General features: G+C 38.3%; 1 protein-coding gene across 3 annotated transcripts in view; it reads left to right on the top strand.

The window, feature by feature from the left end:
* Positions 1–24416, top strand: part of osbpl5 (oxysterol binding protein-like 5) — a 33949-nt gene extending 9533 nt beyond the window's left edge. The window contains exons 1-22 of one of the 3 annotated variants that reach the window (XM_055029566.1): positions 5901–5985; positions 7689–7842; positions 8111–8184; positions 10229–10309; positions 10566–10667; positions 11104–11307; positions 11632–11716; positions 11830–11992; positions 14840–15029; positions 15316–15500; positions 15618–15699; positions 16603–16701; positions 16901–16997; positions 17208–17306; positions 18772–18869; positions 19260–19349; positions 19753–19889; positions 20693–20872; positions 20948–21077; positions 22074–22188; positions 22540–22642; positions 22736–24416. In XM_055029566.1, the coding sequence (XP_054885541.1) occupies positions 7707–7842; positions 8111–8184; positions 10229–10309; positions 10566–10667; positions 11104–11307; positions 11632–11716; positions 11830–11992; positions 14840–15029; positions 15316–15500; positions 15618–15699; positions 16603–16701; positions 16901–16997; positions 17208–17306; positions 18772–18869; positions 19260–19349; positions 19753–19889; positions 20693–20872; positions 20948–21077; positions 22074–22188; positions 22540–22642; positions 22736–22871 (2586 nt within the window). In that variant the 5' untranslated portion in view covers positions 5901–5985; positions 7689–7706 and the 3' untranslated portion in view covers positions 22872–24416. Of the gene's footprint in view, positions 1–5900; positions 5986–7688; positions 7843–8110; positions 8185–10228; positions 10310–10565; positions 10668–11103; positions 11308–11631; positions 11717–11829; positions 11993–14839; positions 15030–15315; positions 15501–15617; positions 15700–16602; positions 16702–16900; positions 16998–17207; positions 17307–18771; positions 18870–19259; positions 19350–19752; positions 19890–20692; positions 20873–20947; positions 21078–22073; positions 22189–22539; positions 22643–22735 lie in introns of those variants that run through there. The other 2 variants (XM_055029557.1, XM_055029576.1) reach the window with 2 other exon arrangements.
* The last annotated feature ends 787 nt before the right edge of the window (positions 24417–25203 follow it).

The raw sequence follows: 25203 nt of genomic DNA, 5'->3' as shown, positions 1-25203 counted from the left end.
TAGACTTGAGTGAAATATGAAAGTTTTATGTTGCTGTGTAGACTTGAACAAGTGCATGGCAAAGCATAAACTAAATGTCTGCTTATTGCAACAAATAATGTTACATTTTGGCATTTTAGATTTTTGATTAGATTAGTTGATTAGATTTTTGAAATAATTAGTTATGCTATCTGCTCCTTAGCCACTTTGTGGTCAGCTGATTAACAGATCTCATGTTGTGCAAGATGGGGCTATGTGTTTTTGCAACCTGCAATTGTTCTGCATGGATTTCTGTTTTTCTGCCAGCTGACTGGCAGTGTTAAGCACCAAAATATGGTGAGGCAGCTCTGTGTTGTTCTTTGTTCCTTAAAGCTGGTAAAAACTCATTTTGGTACTTCACTTGGCTTTCTATTAATAAAAGCACTTAAAACTGTAGAAACTGCATCATGTAAAATTGTAGTGATTCTGAAACTAACTTTAAAGTTATTGTACATACATTTAATTTGTAAATGTGACAAGTTTGTAGTATGGTGCGAAGAACTGTAATATTCTAAATTGGTACATATATTTTGTTATCTAACTCGATGTTTGTGGAGTCTCTTTTCTACTCGGTTACATTTTCAGCTTTTGTATTCATTTTGTTTGTCGAATGCAGTACATCCTTCTTGTATTTGTCGCATGTGGAAGCTTGTCATACGCTAAAAAAAGCAACAAACCCCTGTACAGCTCTCAGTGGTGCAGATTTTGGGAAACATAGCAGAAGTTTCTTGCAACGCTATATAAAACAAAAACTCTTTCCATTTCATGTAATGGCAGCAAAGCTTGAAGTTTTGAGGGTCTGTTTGTCAAAGTACCTTTTTTATTTGTAGAAGTTTCAATTGACAGGCTGTCTCATTTTTCACACACAGTCATGCGCAGAGACGAGTTTTGTGGTTAGTATGAGCCATCAAAAGTAAAACATGTACACTAAGAATTGCTTTCAGTATGTGCGCTTCCTCTTTTCTAGGTGTAACCTCGCATAGCTCAACACCAGCTAGTAGAAAAAGTTCTTCCTCAATTCTACAATTTTTTTATACTCTTACAGTCTACTGAGCCTGCAAATTAAAACCATCCATGCTTTTTAACCCAATGCTTCGCAGGTTAAAAAGTTTGCTTTTTTGACATTAAGTGTAAATGCAGCTTGGAGGGATCAGTGGATAACCCAGTTGATTTCTACCTAAATGTCTTCTCAATATTGAGAAATGTAGTGGAATGCTTGTCTTTACATATTTTAGGGGTAAAATCAAATTTTCTTCTTCCTTGTTTGCTTCAAGCGAATGCGTTTATCAGCCTAAAAATATATTTCCACTGTTTCAGTTATGGCTTACTTGATTATTGGCACACAGCGAACCAGGATCAATGTATTAAGATATTTTGCCTGAAGTAGTTGTGGGGATTTACATTACCGGAAGCAACTGTTGTTCTTTCTCTTTTATCTTCCTTGTTGTTACAGATCATCATCCACTTTCTGAAAAGTTGTAGCTTACTGCATTCATTGACCGTAGAGTTGTTAGTGTGAGAAAACAAATCTATAAACAGCTCATATGTTTAGTAAGTAGTCTATTTATTTTAAAAAATGCTTTTAAGTTGTATGCATCTTGTGGATATACTTGACATTTGTCTCAAATCTTCTTTTAGGGGGTGCATTGACCAAAGTCATTATTTTGATGAGGCCTGGGTTGGAAAAATACCAACCTGCAGGTAAAGTAGCTCGGTCACCAAACAGCTTAATATGCGCGTCAAAAATTGTTGAAACACTCCTCTTGGGAAAATTTTATATTATCAAAGACACAAATGCTATCCACCAATTTCTAACAGTGTTGAGGTTTGTTTCATCGTTAGTCAACTTTAGGGGCTTCAGTGTGAACAGTGACACTAGAGTTTTAGTAATTTCCTGTTCATGAACGCCTTCAACCTTGGATCTTTTCTGGAGCTTCCAATGAACAACGGATGGTCCAAATGGACCATAAAAACGCTCAAGAGTCTGAAACAACTGTTTTTCAATAGTTTTTCACCACGTGACTTACTTTGATATACTCCTACACCTGATTTAGATGATTGAGGCCAATATGTTGAAAATTACAGAGAGTTGTTCGCCTCAGTTGAAATAATTTTAACTTTTATTAGTTTACTGTTTCTGTAAGGCTATTCAGAGTAGTCATTGTAGATATTAGAAAGTTATCTATAGCTGTTTACTTTCTGTGCCATGCAGAACTTCATATTTCAGCATGATTAATTAAAACTACTTGTTTTGACGCTTAGATATGTGTTATTTCTAGATTAGTATTCAAGCAAGAGCTGCAGTCTTTATCTTCTTTTTGCCTTGCTTCTTTTCCTCTCCTAATAGCTGCTGTTTCACAAACAGACAAACGAAGAGTGATCCTTCTCAAACACTTTCCGTCGAGGGTATTCCTTAGGCCGGCTAACTATGTAGGACCCAGAGTATTTTGTTTGGTTTTTCATACCATTTCGAGGGTTTTTAGTTATTCGTAATCAAATAGGGCATCTTAAATTCATGCAGCTACCTGAATAGAGCAAAAGAAAGGGGCTAATTTGCATAGTTGCATTGTATAATCCACCGCACAATGAGGAAGCAAAATCTGCTTCCTGTTTGGTTTTTTTGTTGTTTTTTTTTTTCAAAGAAAGATGCAGAAGTGGTATTTGGAGCTAAAGAAAAAGTCTTTGTGGTGTTCTAAAGTCTATTTTTAACACAAATGAATTTGATTTATATGCACATCAAGGCCAGATGTGCAGAATCAATTGTTTCTTTTAACATTCAGCCTTTAGTAGTACTGGCTGTTCTTTAGTCATTGTTGCCCTATACGGTGCTGGGTTAGACACAGGGTTTGACTTTGTAAATACATTTTATCTCATCAAGCAAATTGCCTTTTATCCCTTCTCATCCTTTATGTCCTTGTGCAAAGATGTCTTGATAGAGATGCGATTAGTCACATACAGCCCCTTTCTAGAAGTCATTTAGTTCCTTTGACTATAAATCATTGCCAAAGTCGGACCTACTGGGTTTATTCTTTACATTTCAGGATTTTTTTGGTGGTGTTGTTGTCGTTTTAATCTCTTTGTAACATAAGAATTGTCTCCTCCATTTACAATCTGTAAATGTTTAATGTAATACAGTTTGATTGGTCAGTTGGTGTTTTGTTAGAGAAATAAAACATGATCTCTAAAGTGGGCATGAAAACAATTGTTTGCTTCAGGACCACTTTAAATGGGGTTCTGCATGAATATTACTGTAATTAGACAATAATTATACACTGATTACAAAGTGTTTAGACAGTGACTCTGTTTTTGGAAATTGTTTTTTGTACATGGCATGTTCTAGTTGAAATTATCAGTGTAGTAACTCCTCCCAGCTCAGCTACTGTGTAAAGTGCCTTTCAGTCTGTTAAAGTGACTTTATTAAGATCTCCCGTTGTACAGTGGAAAATGCAAGTCAGATGAGATGTGTTAAAACATGTTAGAGTCTGAGCTTCAGCCCACTAAGCACATTACTGCAGTCCCCTGATACTTTAAATTAGTTAGCATGAGTCTCCAAGGGTATACCTGTTCATGCGAACTTGTCTGCTGCTGCATTTTAAAGTAATAAGAGAAACTATCTCCAGCTCTCACTCAAGGACCCTTTTTGCCTTAGTTGTGCCTGGCAAGGCCTGCACTTGGCTGGTTCTCACACACAGCAACCCCTGGCTTGATTCCAGCCATAAACACAGCCAGCTGGCTCAGTCTGTTTACCAGGTCAAACATGGCTGCAGTTTGTCTTGGGACCTGTTCTGTTATTCAAACATAGTCTGTGAATGAGAACCAGTAATAAGCTCAATATAAACACCAAGTTTGAGTATTTTTAAACAAAGTTGTCCAGGAGTTTTATACCTTTCTTAGCAATAGTTAGGATATAATACTTGAAAATGGAATTTGGTATTAGCTTGAACTTTTTGATTTTGGTTACGTCTGTCATAGTTATAGATGATGGTAGAATTTAGAAATACAAATGCATTCTGTAATAAGCCGAATATTTGATGAATCTGTGGGTTGTTGAAAAAATCCTTGCGTACGTGTCCTCCTCCTCACAGTTTGTTCGGAACTCCTTTGAAAGGTTTACTTTTCATGCTTTAATTGCTGTGCTTTTTCGTTGATCCCACACAGGGCCCTCTCAGGAACTGTGTGTACCAAGGGAGGTCGAGTCTCTTGCCAGTGTAACCTGAAGTTCAAGGCACAGTTTTGTGCATAACCTCTGAGAGTGTCTCTGCACTTAAAATTACTTTGTGTATTAGAATGTATCCACATATTTCTTTTCAAATAAAAATGTTTTATTTATTTATTTTTTTAAAACAGATAAATCAGAAACTTCCCTTACCAAGTTGATTTGATTTCACATTTTTAAAAAGAACTATAAATAAGCCAACATTTCAGCTGACAGAAAGTACTCTGAGAGGCGCTGCCTGCTTTTAATAGGGTCAATAGGAGGTCTGGTTAGAGGGTATTTTTGTCTCACCAGTTCCTCTAAAATAATCCTGAAACACCAGAGGACTTAGAATAGAACAACTAAATCACATATCCTCCCACAGTCTGTCACAAAATTAGACCTTATGCATTTTCTTTAAAGATACAGTAGATTATCTTCTGCTTGTTTTAAGTTAGTTGACTTGTACACATTTTCATAGAGTTGTACTTTTTATTTAAAATCCACTGTGTCTGCTGATTAAGTTGAAAATGTCTGCTCTTTTAATTAGACATCGTTGTCAATAGAACCATGTTGTCTTCTTAAATGATGAGAGGATACTTATGTGAATAAAATTAATACATGTTGCAGTTGGGGAGAGAAAAAAAAACACCTTCCATATAGCAGGATGATAAACATTCTGATGCAAGCATTGTATTTGCTACTGTAGACATCAGTCTCCATTGTTTATCCTAGAAGCTGCTCTTGGCAACATCCCATTGGCGAATATCTGGGTCATGTAACCAGCCATTAGTCACTATAGATGGGGGGTTTAACATGGTTGGACATAAATGGATAGATGAGAGTGTCTCAAGTTAATCTATGCCCTGGAACAGCTTGATGGCTTGATGCTGGTGGTCACTGTGTGAAGCCTCTCCTACTTTAAACCATAGAACGAAATATGCAGTGTTCGCAGTTGAACCGTCTCTCAGGCTACTTTTTCTGTTCTGATGGATTTGTCTCTTGTTTAAAGATAGCAGCGCGCTGCTCATACAGATGAGAAACTGTATGATGTTGCTTTTTTCTTTTTTTTTTAAACCTCCTTTTCAACTGCAGGGACAAATTAATAACAGCTTTACTTTCTCATCTAATCTCTTATGTAAATGTGGACAATTACAGAAAGAGGAGGAGAAACCTCAAATGTTTTTCCACAACACACCACAAGTCTGTATCTCTTAAAAGAAATGCATGTGCTGTTGAAACATTATTCTGGATCTGCCCTGTTTATGGACAACATAAATTAATAATCAGCTCTGAAAAATGTTGCATACAGATAATTTCAGAGTTTTTAAGTACAGGCACAGTTTTTCTATTCTTATATTTAGCAGCTGAAATTGTTCTCATCAAGAAATCCTCTCCATTCAAGCTTTCAGACTTTATTTTGTAGCCCGAACTTTTATAATCTTTACTGAGGCTAATATTTATCTTAGTCATATCATCAAAGCTTAAAAAAACATACAGGTTAGAACATGTCAGTGTTCCCTTTCACCCCTCCTCTTCTGCAACGGTCCGAGGTGCTGCAATGATTACTAAAAACAAATAGGCTCCATGTCAAGCACTTTCACCCCGACAGTGTAATGATTGGTAAGGAACTTGTTGTTTTTGAATTTTTAAGATATGTTTATGTTTTCTTTTTCCATGGTTTGAAGCTACTTTCTGGCAGAAGAGAATGTGTTACTGGCCTCATCTTGGTCCAGTACCATTGAAATTCCACAAGGGGCTTGTATCTCAGGGTAAATATTAGCCCAGCACCTGCACAGTATTGTAGTATTGTAGATTAAGTAAATATTGACTTAGTTTGTTAAACTTTACTCACTGTGTACTGTGAGTGGCGGGGGTTGAGTTCTTGCATAGTTCCACATTATATTTGTGTTGAAACAAGGTCAGGAAAACTGAGAGCATGGAAATTACTGTTTAAATTTATCATTGGTTTTATCATGTAACCTGATCCTCCTCCATTTCTTTCTGTTATCTTCATGTGGGTCCAATATTTTAATATTTTGGCTTTTAATTAAAAGTGGCGTCTGTGTTATCTTATTCTTTTACGCTTTAGTGAGGACTTCTCATGCCTTTTTGTAACAAAAAAGATTGCCATGTTCAGCTGAGGTCATGTAATGTACTCCTGATGAGCTTAGGTGGTGGTGTTATTTTTCTGTTCAAGCTTTGCACCTATCAGAATTAGCTGTTCCTGCTCTCTGCATATCTTTGCTTATGATCAGATCTATGGTCTGCAAAGGTTTTTAATTCTGAGATTCTGTACGGTGGGATTGCCATTGTGCTCCCGTTGTGTAATGATAAAGCTTCTAGATTTTTCCCATGCTGCTCACACCCCTTACAGGGTTCAGCACTGTACTACACATGCACGTATGCACTGCAGCAGAAGTGAGCTATTTATAGCCCTGCCCCAAAAAGACAAATAAAGGTCTATTAAAATTTACCCTTTTCCCTGTCTTTTAAATTTCTACTTGAATGCTTTTTTTTTAGAGTGGAGGATAAAAATCAAACCATAAAAAAACTGGAACATTTGAGATGAAAGCACAGTTAGGATGATGATAGAATGAGTCACCCAGGCAGAGCAGACAATGGGTAGAAGTGGGGAGTGGGAATGATGAGGATGTGAATTGTATTATTGATATGCATAGGAATGTACTTGTAGGGCTCACTTAAGTGGTTAAAATTTCAACAGCCTGTCCTGCAGTTTCAAGTTTCAGACATTCAGACATTGTTAAAGTTCAGTTTTTGTGCCCCAAATAGTAACTCAGTGTATGACATACTTCATAATCCTCAATATATTCACAGTGGAATGATGTGGGAAGTTAAAAATAGGAATCAGTGTATGAATGGGATTTCTGCGGGATTTTTCTCGACTCTGTATGCTGAATGTTAGAGGGTGTCGTACCTCATCTTTGAGTGGAAATTAATAGGACTGCATTGATTGAAGTGGAGGATGGCTTTTCACACACACCCAGATGGTAACAGATATCCTGCATTAACCACACCTCTAATTTGCAGTAACCTGCAGATTCACAATTTCCTTTTGTAGACATTTGTAGTAATTCATACAATTCATTTGTAGATTTCTTTTTTTTTCTGTGGTAATGAAACAATGTTGGTAAACTGTGTTTGCACGAATCAGTTTAGACATTAGAAAAGTTGTGGCTGTTGTGTATGGGGTCATTTTGGACGGCGAGTAGGTGCGCACAGACGCACTGGAGTGGGTTAGAGGCCTCCTTCTGTCGCTGACTCTGGCAATGTGTAGTCTGAACTGCTTGTCACTGCCATGCTCCGTTTCGCTATGTGAACAGGCTGGCATGTTCGTGTACAGTATGGCTTTGTTAGTGTCGGAGAGGAATGAAAGAGCACATAGATCTACACGAAAAAGAAGTGCATTTGAATGACTTAGCTTTGTTGTCTTGCTTTGTTTACTTCTATAAAGGACAAGCAAGTTGTCAGGATGAAGGAGGAGAATTTGCTCCAACGGAGGCTTTCTCTTAGCACTAGCGCCACCTCTCCACCTAAAATTGACCCCCGCACACTCACCCGGAACTTGTCTTATGGAGGAGACAATGACATCTACAACTTCAGCCCAGGTAAGAGGCCTTAAAGCTGACAATTGTGAAATGCAAATTTGTGTGTGAAATCGGATACAGTGATATTTCAGAAACCTTTGCTCGTGGATTCCTGTGTTTGTGAAAATATGCCGTGCTGTGCTGCAGAGTATTTATCCCATTAATAAATGAACAAACATGACCTGCTGCTTGTTAGATGCTTTGGTTGCTGCTGCGCTTTAATTGTTTGTCTGCAGGTTTAATCACTGAGCGCATTTGTATGTGACTGTGTGTTGTGGGTTCCCACCAGGCAGTGAGACAGACAGGAACGCTCTCTCCATGCTGAGTAGTGAACTTAGTCCTGCCCAATCACCAGACAGCAAGGTAAGACTGCAGTTTCTGATTGGGCAGTTCCCCAACCTACATCACAATAAATCTCCTCTTTAGGCAGGAACACAGCTGCTCTTACATTCTAGCACCATTTCTTTTTATTGTTTCTTTAACAATTTGGAACATACACAAGCTGGTAAAGCTTTCGGTTTGCGATGCCTTCATTTATGAACTCAAGTACTTTTAGAAAGTTATAATCAAATGCATATAAAGCCAATATTTAAAGCCTTGCAAATGTTTTCACAAACTTTTTCACAGTTTAAAATAACTAATTTCAGAGTTTTAGATCTTGTACGCCTAAAAAGTGAAAAAAATAAAATAAAACTGTAGAAAGTGTATTGCTCTGCATTTGTATTTAGGTACGTTTTAGTGACACTATTAAATCTTCTAAAGCCTGTAATCAATAGGCTATCAACAGGCTTTAGGAGAGTCTTTCTTGAGTGGTGTAAATAGACACCACCTTTGCATAATTTCTATAACTAAAAGTGCAGCTGTTCTATGAAGGCCTTTAAGATTTCTTAGAGAACATCAGTGAGCAAACGGAGAATCTGTTCAGGGTAAATTAGGCTGACTAGTACGGTCAAATAGCCACTATTGATAGAAAGCCTTAGTTTGCAACAGGCCTGTAAGCAAACTAGGTTTAAATGCTCTACATTTTATGCTACGTTTAAAAGAACTAAATCAGCCCATCACCGTGAACACACAATTCCTACTTCAAAACATGATGTTGGAACAAAACATGGTGTAGACATAATAATGCTGAGGGAAGGCTTTTCTTCAATAGGAACATGCAAACTGGTCAGATATGGAATCGAATTCCACCAAAAGATGCAAGGAACTAAACTTTGGGAAATCCTTGAAGAGAACTTTTAGAGGCTGCTAAAAACCTGAGATTGTGACCGAGATTCACCTTTTTTTGTTGGACAATGATCCTAAATAGCATCAAAACATAAATCTAATTGAGAACCTGTAGCAAGACTTACAAATCCAATCTGAATAAATTTACTACAAGCAATTTTGCAAAAAAAAAAAAAAAAAAAAAAAACAAAAAGAGAGAGAAAGAAAGAAATAGGCATAACACATATCACTTAAAATCTCCCAAAAACAATTTGAGGTTCAAACATGACAAAATACGAAAAAGTTTAAGGGGTCACAAAACTTTGCAAGCCACTGTAAGTAAATCAAAAATGAAAATGGCTGCTTGTTTTGTAAAATTATTACAAAGCTGCATTTTATACATCAAGGCCATGGTGGGAACTGTGTCTTTTACTGCCTCAAGGCAAATGATTGACAACATTGACCCATCTTGAAAGTGCTTTTGCAAGACAATCTTCTCTTATTGTTATGTAATAACAAAACGATATGGCTTCCAACAAAAGTTGCAAGTGATAACCATTTGATTTCATCTTGTCTCGTCTCCTGCCCACATGTTGCTTTGCCTTGCTCATCCTCACTATTTTTGCCTTATACCTTATATAAGATAATAACCCTGTGCGCAGCTGCATCACCGGTCCTTTGCCTTGTCATCTATTCTATAGGCCCGTAAAGAACAACCTGGACTGAGGACAGTTCAGTCGTTGCATACTTTCACTTACACAAGGATATAGCTCTGTACTTCTCTTTAAGACTGGATATTTTGTGCAATTTTGCACTTACAGATGTTTAAATATATATAAAACATTACAAAAACTAATTGGCATGTTTGACGGGTGACTGATGTGCACTTTTTTGTCTTCGTCAACTTTAATGATAAAGATTTATTGGTTTGTGGCCACTGAATGCAAAAGCCACATTCTTGCTGCTCACAAGCGTTTAGGAACCAAATGCAAAGTTAATAAGCCTTCATAGCAGAATATTTTTAGTTTTCAGCGATATTAAAAAGCTTAATTCCACCTTTTTTTGTGTGTATGGTTCAATATGAGCTTCTACAAGGTAGCTTTTCTCGTTTAAAATTAAATATTTTCCAAGGCTGTTACAGGTTCAAAGGTTTGTTCATTTCAAAGAGGTTCCTTTTACTTTCTTTCCCTCTTGACTCCAGTCTGAGTCCAGGATGTTTAATGGCGTTGAAAAGGACAGCCCCTCCCCCACCGAGAAGCTGGCTCGAAAGGAGTCTCTCAAGGTACACGTCACTTCCTTGCTTGAGAAACTGAGAAAAATTTTGAGCCTTATTGTGCCAGAGTTACTTTGTCATTAAGTAGGTCAAGTGGCTATTTAGGAACCTTTTAAACCGCAATTTAATGCTTCCGATTTGTGTGACACGTTTCAAATGAATATTTGAGCCAGTTTGACTCTGCTTCCACCTAGTGTTGGGTTATATGACATCATTTTCTCTCTGTGAGACTGATGACTCAGTATCATTTTATTTTGCTCTTCAGGTTCAAAAGCAAAATTATCGGCAAGAGAAGAAGCGGGCAGCGAAGGAACTCTCCACTGCACTTAAGGACCCCAGTGTTGTTGTCATGTCCAATTGGCTCAAGGTCTGAGAATGGCTCAAGCAGGACAAAATTTATGATTGACTACACAATTACTATTCATTTTGCATTTAAAATGTTACACTTAATATTATTTAATGTTGTCTTAATAAGTATGCTTAAAACCTAGTCATGGTAGTTTATTAGATGCATTTTTATTCAACTGAAATGAGATGTTTACACATGTATTAACTTATCCAACCAGCCTTTTGTTTCACTGACTAAACCTTTCCTTGTTTTAGGCCAGTCAAAATTTGCTTTGCTAAATTTCAAATTAAGAAGTTTATTTTTTCTTAGGAGTTGCTAGAGTAGCTTTTTACACTGCATGACTTGTGTCAAATATTTTGGGTCTAGGATAAACAGGTTGTTTTGAGACTTTTTCTTTTGTTACATCTAGTTTTTGTTGTACATGTCATTTATTTAATTCCTGTGACTTCTTTAGATTCGTGGTTCTTTAAAGAGTTGGACCAAGTTGTGGTGTGCCTTAAGGCCTGGTGTGCTGCTGATCTATAAGACACCAACACCAGACCACTGGGTGGGCACCATCCTTCTTAGTGCATGCAAGCTGATCGAGAGACCCTCCAAGAAAGATGGCTTCTGCTTCAAGCTCTACCATCCACTGGAGAAATCCATCTGGGCTGTCAAGGTTTGGCATGTTTAATGATCTCTATTTTTGCATGAAGCAGTCTCTAGACATTGATAAACCCAAATTCATATCAACATAAGTGAATAAATTGTGTAATATGCTGTTTTGGTACAGATGATCACACTCAGACAGCAATAAAACTCAAACATACTTTTTATTTTTTTTTGTTTTGTTTTGTTTTGGTCTTTTTTCTGAACAAATGTCATACCTTTCTTTCAATAACATGACCAAAAGCTTTGACTATTTTCTTATGTTTCTTTAAGTCATGTTTCTGGTGTTACCATAAAAACAGCCTGAGTGATTGTGTTTGATTTCTCACTGTAGGGTCCAAAGGGAGAAAATGTCGGTTCCATCACACAGCCTTTGCCCAGCAACTACCTGATCTTCAGAGCTACATCTGAGTCTGATGGTGAGCTGTTGTTACTCTTTGAGTTCTATATTGTTTCATGCTGCATACATTGTTTTTTGGACATTAGAAATAGTAACAACTTGTTTCCCTTCTTGGATGTTTTTTGCCTGCAGGCCGGTGCTGGATGGATGCCCTGGAGCTGGCTCTAAGCAGTTCCAGTCTCTACAAAATGTCTCCCAGACCTGAAAAGGAGGGCGATATATGCATGGCTTCAGATTCTTCACATATACTCCAGCTGCTGCAGTCTTCTCCACTCACTGCTACAGAGCTCCAACAGTGAGTAATACACAACTACCACATGATCTGTCTGAAGTATATCTTCAATGCATCCTTATGAAAAGTTGTGGGTTAAAAATTATAGATTCACTGGGGAAACCTTGTGTATGTACCACTAGTCTGTTCTTTCTGTCTCAGCAGGACATGCTGACTGACAATTGTCTCTCAATCCATCTGTCCAATCAGTCCACAATGTGCACAGTGATTTTACAAATAGCTCCAGAAGTATTTGTATGCACATGTCTTCCTCGGCCAGAAATGATCTGGTTTTCTTCCAATTTGGTATCATTCAAAGAAAATGCAATGCTGGATTCTCTCTCCTTACACTTCCCTCTGATTATATTAAAGCATGTGGTTAATAAATGATATAAATTTATGATTTATATGGCTGCTGTGGCTACTATCCAGTAGCTTTCCACCATCAGCGTGTGAATGTGTGCATGAATGGGTGAATGATTGAATGTAGCGTGAAGCGGTTTGGGATCCTCTGGACATGCTAAAGCACTATATAACTACAAGTCATTTACCATTTTATTTACGGTAGCACTGTTTGTTCATGGTAAATGCTTTAGACTCATTTCAGATGATTTTCAAATCTGTCATCACACTCGCTGACTGCTGATTGTATCTCTAAAGCAGATCTATTTTGTAAAACACTGAAGATTTGTTTGTGTATATCTGCTGTGCTTTCACATCAAATTGTCCATGTGTTTGTGCAAAAATATATCAGTGTCTTCATGTAAAGTAGCTGAAGATGACAGCTTGTCGTGACTGGAGGATAAGATGAAATAGCTGAATCGTAGTAAGAAAAAGCTAATCTAAATTATATTGTGCAAAGGTCCTGGCCAGACAGTTTAAAGTGGTCTTGAACAATATCTCCTCAGAGTTTTTAAGGATTTAAAACAAAAATAATTCTTTGGATTTTGGTTGCCTTTTCACAACTGTTTTGGTATAGTACTTTTACCTGATCATGACTGCAGTCTTAGCAGCTCTGCCTCGATGAGTGAGCTTTCATGTGGACAGGAAAAGAAAATCGTATCACTCTTACTCAGCAGATCATCTGTTGATCTGCTACTATTGACATTATGCCAATATCTAGCTAGCAGATGATTACCAATCACTTTTGTTTTAAATTATTTTGTGTGGTAATCATTTTTTTCTCTAAGTATTCCAGTTGAATGCTTGTTAAATCGCTACCTGTGATTGTTGCAGCCCCCATCCTTCTCTCCTGTGCGCTGTTTACATCTTACATTTGCTCCCCTCGTCACGCTTCCCTCTCGCCTTCTCCATGCCCGAACCCTCCCTCCAGCCATCCCTTCCTGCAGCCCCTCCTCTCTTTCCTTTGCCTTGACCAATCTCTGCACCCTATTCGTTCACATGTCTGACAAGGGAGCAGGAAGATGGAGCACACCACCTAAAAAGCAAATCAGCCATTGCAGGCTTTTCATACACACCTTGGCTCACAGACAGTGCTTTTCACAGGCACATTCAGGAAGCAGGTAGAGGAGTGTTAGAGGGACAAAGCTGAGCCTGTTATCAGCTGACAGAAGCCATTCACACACACGGGAGAGAAGGGGAGAGAAAGCCAGGCTACATCTGTGCTTGGATTTGCTGATAACATTATCAGTTGTTGGATTCTTGTGGAAGAACTTCTCCATATGCTGTTTGGTTTGACGGTAAGGGAAAGCAGTTTGCATTATTGTGTTTAGTCTGACAAATAACTCTGTGGTTTAAGTAGTAATTATGCTGGAATGTAGTTCTTCAGGACAGCCATGCCCTGCGGGAGTATTGAAAAGACTGAACTGTCTTCCATTGTTAAAGAACATGAGCTGCTTCCTGGTTGTCTCTGACCACAGTTACATAATTGAGTCTGGTTTTGAAAGCAGGTGACAGTGCAGTTGCCGTCCTCTATTCCCAGGATAGGTGGAGGATTTATGAAATACTCACCACCGAGAGCGACTGTGACGACGGTCTGTTTAACTTTCAGTATTACTGTGTTTGGTTTAATCACATGCACCATTTATATTCTGGGGCTTTGGATCGGAGGTAATAAATGCCTGAAGGACGTTTTTATCAGGCTGCCCATCATCGCTGCTCATAATTCTCATTCTCACTTCTCTTTGATGTGGTCGTTCGCAGGCTGATGAATGACTTTTTCTATTCATTTTTTTTATACCAGTCCTCTGGTTTTCTGCCTGCAGATCTGAGGTTCGATTAGTTTAGTCTGCATTAGATGCAGCTTGAATAAGAATTGGATGTTGCCGTATGTGTCTAGTTTGTACAATCGCTGTCTCTTTAAGATCTCAACCACTTAGATAGTGGTCAGTTTTTTGCTCCCAAGCTAACAAAGCCTCCGCTAATTTAGTTTAATATATGTTACACTGACCCTCTTTATTATTACCATGGGTTGTTTATTCTCAAATAATGTACATTTTCCAGGTGTGTACATCAAATATTTGTTGTAGGCATGTGCATCATTAAACAAATGCAGTTTATAACTCTGTGAGCAACAATCTCCATCTCTAAATACATTCTGGTCTTGTGAAATTAATTTTAGTTCTTTAAGTCTGATGTTTGTTATTCCCTTATTAATAAAATCCAGTATAGAGTAAATACTAAATATGGGCTGATTGTTGTCATCTTCCATAACATAAAGATATATGAATTGACTCTATTTGAAATGTAATCCACCCTAAATATTATTTCCAGAAGCTACAAAGCTTGCCTCTCATTTCAAAATAATAGAAATTTTACAGTAAAAAACAAGCATAATTTTCAACAGGAGAAAGCTGTGATCTGGTTGTTTCTCTGTGTGCTACCTTTGTGTTTTTTCTGTGCTTTTCTCAGGTTGAATCACATGGAGCATGATGGTTCATCAGACAAATCGGAGCGTGAGACTCATGATGACTGGGACACAACGGGCAATGAGAACGGTGAAAGGCTGACAGAGGAGAGCGACATAGAGCCATTAGAAGAAATGCCACCCGGGCCACAAGCTACAGCTTATGTGGAGCAGAGTACGGAGGAGATGGCTGAGGTAAACGGGCTGGTTCTGAGATTAGGCTCTGTTTGAACGGTAGCTCTCCTCCTCATCCCATCTATTCATAATTATGCACTTTTGGGCCATTGCTCATATATATTTTGAATGGTTCTCACTTTCTCAAAACCATTTCTCAGTTATAGTGACCAGAGTTTTTTGTTTTTTTTATAAAGCTTGAAACCGCACCTCATTTGAACAACCAGAGTAACGTCACTGTCAGTCTCGGTTCAAATCAACAAGTCACTACATACATTCTTGTTGCTGGTGGCTTTGTGTTTTTTAGGCTGGTGAAGCTTCTCAAGTTGAGACTGTATCAGAGGAGAACAAAGGTCTAATCTGGGGCCTGCTGAAACAGCTGCGACCAGGCATGGACTTGTCAAAGGTGGTGCTACCGACCTTCATCCTGGAACCTCGCTCCTTCCTGGACAAGCTGTCTGACTACTATTATCATGCTGATCTGCTATCACAGTTAGTGATGTTTTATTCATAAGTGTTTATTCAAAACTAGGTAAACAGTCTACATTCTAAATACACATTAGATTTTCCTTCATCTTTGAAAATGTTCTTTTCCCAACTTAACCGCAGGGCTTCTCTAGAAGAAAGTGCATACGGTCGGATCAAGCAGGTGCTGAGATGGTATTTATCTGGCTTCTACAAAAAGCCAAAGGTATAATCACTTTTAATTGTTAGAGCCTATTATTTTAGTTTTGCATGAAATCAAATGGAGGAGTTACTATAACCAGACAATTGACTTCCTGTGTTTTCCCTGGCAAATGCCTGTTCTTATTTTAACGGAGTTTTCCAAAAGGCTGGCAGCATTTACAAATCCAGCATGTTCCATGACAACCTTCCTGTTATCTGCTGAAAGTCTTGCTCTCTGTCCGTCTCTCACAACTTGAATTCAAAGCTGTAATGTAAAGTTTCTTTTTTTATAAACCTTCTTATGTATAGTGTTTTATAACTATCAATTAAAACAAGGAACCTGATCAGCTGATCAAATGATCAAATGATCATCTTACGGAGGCTCAGTGATTTTTGTCTAAATACAAGATAATTTTCTGTTTGATAACTATAACATCCTTTGGTCTCCTTGTTCTTAGTTAGACTCTTGTGCTCAGCTGCACAACATTTTTGGCTATTTGCATTTTTGTTATTTCAGGCTCATCCATTACCACAAAAGACATCAAGCAACATTTTATGTGTGAGCTGCATAACAAATTTCTACAATAAAAATGTCAGGAAGACATTTCACTCTCGCTTTCACTTGTTGGGAATTTATTCGCTGTGTTGAGGCAGCACTGGAGCCAGAAGAAAATGGCTGTAGATCAATCCAGCCTTACTCAGCACTTTTGTTGCTGACTCCTTTTGAACCATACATACATATAGATTCATAGACTCATTACCTGTTGTTATACAGCCTACACATGGCCACTTTATACTGATGCTTTAGTCAGAATATTTGACTATATTTTACTTTTTTTTATTTCTTCTTTGATTAATTAAACAAACTAACATGAAGGCTAGTTATGCTACATGGTGTTTTTAACTGAGACTATTTTTGTATTTCCAGGGTCTGAAAAAGCCTTACAATCCAATTCTGGGGGAGACATTTCGCTGCTGCTGGCTCCACCCTCAGACTGACAGCTGCACGTTCTACATAGCCGAGCAGGTTAACCCAGATTTAAAGTTCTAAAAAGCAGGGAATGACTCATCCATTGCGTGAAATATCTTGCACAGAATGACACACAAATTGGGCCAAAGCACACATCTGCGCAATGCTGCAACTGTTCATTTTAAAGCTTGGTATCTGACCCTTGGGTTGTCTCGCTCTGCTGCTTAAATGTTTCTCTCCTTGTGTTTTCCATCAGGTGTCGCACCATCCTCCCATCTCGGCATTTTATGTCTGCAACAGGAAAGATGGTTTCTGTATCGGGGGAAGCATCCTGGCCAAGTCCAAGTTCTATGGTACACAACCTATTAAATGTTGTCTTGTTCATCAAAACTAAAGAAACCTCATCAAAGACTAGTTTATACAATTATTTAAATTGGGATGTAACCACAGCCACGTGGTTTCAGCTTTAACACTGATTTTTGATCGCAGTGTTTGTACAACTTAATTCTAGTATCAAGAAATATCAACAAGAGTAAGTAACAGTCCATTGTTTTCTCTTGCAGGTAACTCTCTATCAGCTATTCTAGATGGCAAAGCAAGACTTCTGTTCCTGAGCAGAGACGAGGAGTATGCCATCACCATGCCCTACGCTCACTGCAAAGGTAATATTTCTGTTACAAATGCACTTGACAAACTCTTGTACTATCTATTTTGTCAACCATGGTCCCTTTTTTATCTTTGTGATTGAAAGAAGTCTCAGGGAGATTGCTCTTATTTACATAATTTTCCTCATAAATCAACATCTCATGTAAAAACTTCTCTGTCCTCTCTATGAAAAAATTTTTTTTTTTTTTATTTATAAATCCGAAATAGTAAATAGGCTTTAATAAAAATGCTGGTTCTTTAAATATGAGAACAAATTTCCTGTTGTAGATATTTATCAAAATGTATAAGTTGTCTTTTTTCAAAAGGGCATCAAATGCTGACAACTTTAATTGAGTGTTAGTTTGTTGTAAAAGTTGCAGATTCCTGCATCATTATTCCATCTAAACAAGTATGTAGTGACAACAAGCCTTTACTTGAGTCTTTAACTTTGGAGCAATCCTGCATATTGAGCATGCAAGTTCAGTGATCAGGGATAAACGTCCACAGAAGCACTGATTCAGAAGTACTTTCAAGAAATAAGTGAATGGCAGTGATGACTCTTTGAGTGGCTTTATTTGGGAGAGCAACACAGCGACTCAGATGCACTCAGTCTTTTGTTATAGGATGAAAAGTATCACATGGCTTTGTCTATGTCCGAGAGGGGTTTAAACACAGAAAGAGGGCCAGGTACATTATCTAAAGACAGAGAACACAAAGTTGTTTCCAGAAGTAACTCGGCCAGTGTCGTCCTGCGGGAAATTTTTACAGCTAAATGGAACATCAACAAGATGTGTCTTCAATTTCCTTTCCCTTCATAAGTCGCTGTCTTGAGGCAGGGCAGCAAGGACTACATGTGCTGCTTGTAAACTCGGCCATGCACAGAATTTGTAGACAAACCCAGAGCTAAAAAAACACTAATTGTGTGTCAACTATATTAACATCGTCATAGCTTTTACCATGCAGTTAACTCCAACATTTCCACTTTTATTTTGAATAAAAAATCAGTGCTGGCCTCCTGCATTTATTTCCTGACAAACTCACCTCATTATTCATCGCTTCTTCAACTGACTGTGAATGCAGGAAGCAAATTTGCAAATTCATTTGCCCTGTTTACAGAGACATCTTTCTTCTCAGATAAATCATGTGTGTACTGCCTCTTTTACAACCATCTGCTGCAGCTGACATGTCGGTTACGAGAAATTACACAGTTATTTGAAATGTATCCCTTCCATGACCCGTATTCTGAATTACACAAGATTTTGATGCAGTCAAAATCAGCTCACATGTTTATATATTGTCCAGTGTGAAATTTCTCTCTTCTAAGTTCCTCACAGCCCAGTTTAGGAATGAAGTAAATGGTGGGATAATAACCATGACTTAATGGAGGACTGCTAGGGAATTAAAGTCATATCTATTACAGGCAAAATGTGAAGGTATCTAATAGGTTGTGTATCTAATGATGCAATGCCTTGTCTCCTGTAGGTTTTCTGTATGGCACTATGACGCTAGAGTTGGGAGGGAAAGTTACCATCGAATGTGAAAAGACGAAATGTTTTGCAGAACTGGAGTTTAAATTAAAGGTATGTCTTTGAACAAGTTATAAATAGAGCTGGCAAATAAATAATTCAATACATTTGGCAGACACTTTCAGCTATAGCAGCTTTCAAAAGAGGAAATAACAGTGCAGTAAGTATTAAATCTTAACTGTAAGTGTGTTTCTGCGGGTGTCTTAAAAAAGTCAAATCAGATTTTTCAGGCCATTATTAAGATCAGTTCTTATATCTCCCATAAATATATAGTTTTAAATAAGGTGCTGGCGACAGTCTTTTGTCTGACGTGTTGTAATTCAAGCTGGAGAAGTAGGGTGTGGTTTTGTAGTTACCCGTAGTGAAAGATGCAGAGCAGCAAACAGCCCTGTAGGAAGTATTTATCAGCTTTCCTGAATCTTGTTTTTCCTGTCCGTTCTCTAGCCTTTCCTCGGAGGCGCCAGCTCAGTGAATCAGATCACTGGGAAGATCGTTATGGGAGATGAATTATTGGCCACCATTGATGGACACTGGGTGAGAGCTCTTCTACCTAGCTACTTCAATTTGTGTCCCTTGCATTCTGCTTATCTTTCAGCATCCCTGTTCGCCCCACACTTTTTGCTCTTGGGTATTTAGTTATTCTCAGCTGTAATTAGGAACAGAATTGGTAATTATAGGTTCAAGAGCAGAAGGCAGACACTGCAGGAAAAAGACCATATTTTAACATCTCATATGCTCATATATAGTGTCAAGGCAATTGGAAATACTAAAAAGCTTTTTCTGAGACAGCCTCCCTGGAAAGTTAACATTATTATCACTTTAGAGTTGACAGCATATATCAGGCTCATATTAAAGAACAGTGAAAGAAGGGTTGCATTGTGACTTCATGATGTTTGTTAGCCTGATCTTTATTCTGTATTTTTTTTTTTAAAATCAGGACAGCGAGGTGTTTATTCAAGAGAAGCGCTCCGGTCAGCAGGAAACTTTGTGGAACCCAACGAAAGAAATCCGCAGCAGGCGCCTCAAACGACAAGTGGTCCAGTTAGACCAGCAGGGGGAGTTTGAGTCTGAAAGGTAAACCTATAATGGGCTACCAAAGGTTTTCTCTCTGTAATGTAATTTCCCAGAACCTTTCAGTCTGCCTGTTTTTTGCGTGTGCTTCCAGAAGGATTTAGTGAGGTACTTTTCTGGAAAAATTATTCGTAAGATCAGTAAAACCTATATTGATTTATTCTGTATAACAGAACGCAAAACAATTTTATTGGTTTAAAAAATTATTAAATAGATTTTGTTGAGAGCACTGTTTTTATGGATATGCAAAAAGTAGATGTCTGCACCTCCTTAACATATCGGCTCACTTATCAATGAATTTGGATGCAAACTCTGTAAAACACTGATATTCAGTATGGCTAAAAGATGCAGAACTTGCCTTGTATTATTTCAAGGTAACATAACATATTAGATTCAGAAGACTATACTGGTAGGTAATTCAACCAGTGATGAATTTTGTGTGTCCTCCCACCATGTAGCTCCACCTTTTAATATGTTAAAACAGTCCTACCTGCCAATCACGGCTGATGGATTTCAACCGACCTTTGTCTGATTCGGCCTGCTGTGGAAATCCAAGGGAAACAAAAACTTCCCCAGTAAACTGTGCTGGTTCCTGCAGTGGAAACACTTCCATACAGTCAAAAGTGTTGAAACGCCTCCACATAGTCGTAGTAACCCAGGAACTCTAGTCAGTGTTCAATAAAACTGCACAAGTTTGATTTGAGAAATGCAAAAACATACATTTTCAATATCTTCAGTTTGTTGTATTATTTTACTTTTTATTTTTTTTATTATTATTAAGCATCTAATCTGTGATGTCCCAACAGACTATGGCAGCACGTGACCAGCGCCATCCTTGATCGGGACCAAGTGAGGGCAACGCAGGAGAAGTTTGTCCTGGAGGAGGCTCAGCGGAAAGAAGCAAAGGAGAGAGGAGAAACGCTCTGGATCCCTAAACTTTTCCAGCAGGATCCTGTCACCTCCGAGTGGACCTACAAGCACCTTGAGTATGAACGCTCTCCTACTCAAAACGACTAGAACACATGAAAGATCAACTTTTGCAGCATGTTTTTCCTTTTCAGCACTCGTCCCTGGGACGCTGAGGCTTGTCTCGTTCAGTTTGAGAAGGATGGAGTGATTCAGACTCAGGAGAAAATGCAGAGACAACACAACGGGCTTTCATACAACCACAGCTGGACCAGGCAACACAAGGTGAAAGTACAGATTGAAAGTCAGCACAGAATGCTCACCCACACAATGTTGCTTTGTTTTGGCTCTTTTTAATATGATCAGTAGAATAGCATGAACAGAACTGTCCTAGTAAATAAGTTAGACTGAATTACCCATTTGAAATTCTAAAAATAGGCTTTTTTTCCTACTTGGTTTTTCCCAGATAAAAATCCACTTATGTAAGCAACATCTGTAATCAGTGTGAATGCTATATATTTTGTGCGTTTAGCATTTTCTGCTTGTTTAGGACATTACACCTATGTCTTTTAGTATTGACATATCATGTGGTTTATGAATTATTCAGCTTTTTCTGATGTTTTTGTGCCCCATTGTAATGAATGGAACATGCCATAACCTCTAAAACATTCTGCTAAAAACTTTGCCCCTTTGCCCTTTTCAATACTAACTACTTCCTTGTACTTTCAGCTAGAAAATCCATTCATATTTTAAAATGTAGTCATATCCTTCAATGACTTCTAATTATTTCAGCTTTTTCATATCTTCTGCAGGTTTCATAAAACCCTGCTTCAAGTTTTTGTTTGCATTATGTTCAATCTTCAGAAAACAAAACTAGCCCTCTCTCTGAGGTTTCCCCATCGAACCCTTCCAACCTTAAATCCAACCCTAAAGAAGCTAGCTTCAGCTCTTTAGCTCGTTTTAGCTTATAAACCATTGTGACCTTACAGTTTGGCTTCGTAAACTGTGTTCTGCACAGATTTCTAATACACTTGGGTGAAATATTTCAGTTGACCGAACGTTTTCACTCTGCTATAGTTTTTCTATTTAGGTTTTACCGGCTGTTTTGCATTATTCTGCTGTTTTTGTCTATTTCTTACATTTCTGCTAATCTTCCGCATTTGACTTTTCACTGAAGCAGGAACAGCATTCACACTGCATTTTTGCAGAAAATACAAATTATTTCTAGTTTTCTGTTGGTTTTTATGCATTAAAAAGAGGAAACAATTACATTATTTACAGACGGAGGTAAATGGGAAGCACAGGAAAGCCAGCAGCCAGCCGTCTACTTGCAGCCAGAACACTGAGAGCAGCAGCACCACTCCAGAACCAACACACGAGTCTTCTGATAACGAAGGTGATTGTTCATTTACAGACAAGCCAGAGCAGCTTTGAATCATCTCCTCTGAAATGAACATCAATTAAAAAAAGAAATAAACTTTGATTCAAATATTCAAAAATTGGATGATTTAAGGAAATTTTAAATAGTAAATATTTATGATGATAAATACAAATGACTATGAAATATTACTGTTGTTCCCTGTTTCAGGTATTTTGCGTTACTTCATATTACAGGTGATTTCAAATTTAGAGTACAAAAAAAATTTACATGAATCAAATTGTCGTTAGGAGGTTTTCATTTTTCTTTATCTTTAAGCTTTATAAAATAAGCTTTTATGTTTTATTTTTATCTATGTTTTCTACCCAGGCTTCTCCAGCCAATGTGCTCGCTGCAGTAAAGAGGTGAAGGACATTGCTCTGATCGAGGCCTCCATCACATCCATACAGAGGACGCAGCAGGACATTCAAAGGTCAGAAAACCGTATTGCACTTTGGTGAATGAAAGCTTAATAATTTGTCTGAAAACCAGTTAAAACAAACATTTCTGCCACCTCTGTTTGTAGGAACCTGGCGGCTCTGGGTCGCCAGCTGTCTCGGCAGAGGCACACGGATGACACCATGTCCTTAACCGGCCGTCACTGCCTCATCCTCTGCGTTCTGCTCCTCTCCCAGCTTCTCCTCAACTATGTCTTCACCTGAGCCAGCTCCTACGGGAGAGGTTTCCCTCCAGCGCCGGCCTGGCTTTAAAGCTTCCAAGAAAAAGCACACAGACTCGGATCACGCCGACGGAGGCCTCACATCATCGCTCGGAGGGAAACTTGCTCCCTTTTGTGTCCTTCATAGGAGGAGGAGCACAGACTTTACAGCAATAAACACAGCCACAACAACCGTCTGTCAGTCACCTGCAGAGAGGAACGGCGCCTCCTAGTGTAGCCAGACTGAAACAGCACCGGCACCTGCGCACTTTGGACAGGAAAGGGATATTATGAGCACGACTAGAGAAATTAAAAACGTGGAAAGATTTTGATAAAAGAAATGACAGAGGATGTTTTCACCATTCCCTAGTGTCTTTTTTTTATACATATATCTATATAAATTGCCCTGCAATACTGTTCATCTGTGAGCGTGCCTCTGTATGTGTGATGTGGGTGTTATCAATAGGCCCTATGGGCACAAGCAGATCACGTCTTGGACTTCTCCCCTTCCACTCCAGACTTTGGGCCTTAACAATGAAGCCAAAAAGAGGAAAAGTACCAGAAATAATTATAGAAATGAAGAAAGAACATCTTCGAAACAGTGCAATTGTGTATTTTATTTCTTTTGTATCAATGTTCACTCAAAAACACTCTGTCTCGTCTTTTTAATGATGATTTTACCAAAACAGTATTTATGATCCGAAAGGACAAAGAGTACTTGTTTACAGGGAAAACTGGATGTGCTTTCTGTGACACATCGGCAAAGAGGAAGGATAAAAGGTGGGAAGGCAGGGCAGCGAGCCAAACAGAGTGTCTTTATATTTGTGTGCCTGCTGTATGTGAGGGGATGGTAGATGGCGTCGGTCTTGACCACTAACTCGTGTGTACAATCAGTCACAGTTTGTGAAGGACGGAACACAGGGAAGCATGACCATATGAGCCTAAGAGAAGGGATTTCTGTGTGCATTTTGGTCTTCACCACCTGCAAGTGACTGTCTTAGATGTAAACACTTAGTAACAAAAGACAAAAAAAAAAAAAAAAAAGAGTTTTCACTTTGAATCGGTTTGTATATATTTGTCTGGTCGTCGGTTACAAAGAGATTTGAGAATGTATTTATTAGGAGATTCACCGTGTCTTCACAAATTCAGGACTAAGGACCTGGAGCATCAATCGCTCTCCTCGGGTTGGTCAGTTCGTCCAGTTGTGTGCTTGAGTGTGATTGAGCGCACGTGCAAAGCCTGCAAGTCTTTTCTTTTACAACAGCCATGATGGAGGATCTGACTGGCTGTTGGGTTCTGAGTTACATTCTGATCACCAGTACCAGTCCAGTCAACAGCACAACAACAAAACTCAGCTCTATGAATGCTTTGATCAACACCTTCATTAGTTTCTTCTTTTCACTCTTCTCATGTTTTCTACTCAGCTGCCATGTTGTAGGGATTCTACAGATATTTTCTTCTTGTATGGATCAAAATAACACACCTTGGTAATGTTTTCACTGATATGTTGGGTACTGTAGTACTACAGTAAACATGTTTTATCCCTGGAGTTCTCTGTGTGAACGTCACTTGACACGCAAACCCTTTTTCTATAGACGCTAGTTGTTCTTTGACTAACTCTCCACCAGATGGCGTTACATTCATGCACAGTGGGACTGAAAAGCACTCTTCACAAAACTTCCCATAGCATAAATGAGTCATCATTGGAAAATAATTGACCACATTTTAGAGACATAAGTCTTAAACGCTTTTTATTTGCAGACATTTTGACACTTCTTTCTGTCGCCTCCACTAGTCCACTTTTTTTTTTGCACTCAAGTTCTCAGTATCCTCTGAAATGCAAAATAAGGGCAGATAATGAGAGAAAATTAAAAAAGCAGAATCCACTCAAAGAGCTTCAGAAACCTTGAGCTACTGGCGGAGACCAATAGTTCAATAATAGAAGAAAGTTTATCTTAAGAAAAATACGATGGCTGGAAGGAACTAAAAGCAGTTCAAACAAGTTCGAACATTATTTGAGCTAAATTATTGCTGTCTTGCTTTGTACGTGTATGTAGTTCAAAGAATATTTCACACTTTGAGTTGTAAAACTTAAAACAAAATTGAGCCTCGCTTTAAAGTTCCTGAATATCGGTTTTCTTAAAACATTCTGGAAGACGATTCTGAAGCAGACTCGTTTCTCTCTACAGAACATTACTTTTGCACTGAACTCATACTTGATGATTAAGAACATGTAATTTACAAAAAAATATGATTTTTTTATCTCTCACTTGAGCTTGAGCTACATTTGGACATTTCCAAAACGTTTTAAACGGGGATATAGAGGAAAAGCACAG

This window comes from Poeciliopsis prolifica, unplaced genomic scaffold (genome assembly GCF_027474105.1).
Source record: "Poeciliopsis prolifica strain line A6 unplaced genomic scaffold, Auburn_PproV2 SCAFFOLD001, whole genome shotgun sequence".
NCBI lineage: Eukaryota > Metazoa > Chordata > Actinopteri > Cyprinodontiformes > Poeciliidae > Poeciliopsis > Poeciliopsis prolifica.
Note: the sequence above shows the minus strand (reverse complement) of the source record. Positions and strands in the feature narration are given on the sequence as shown.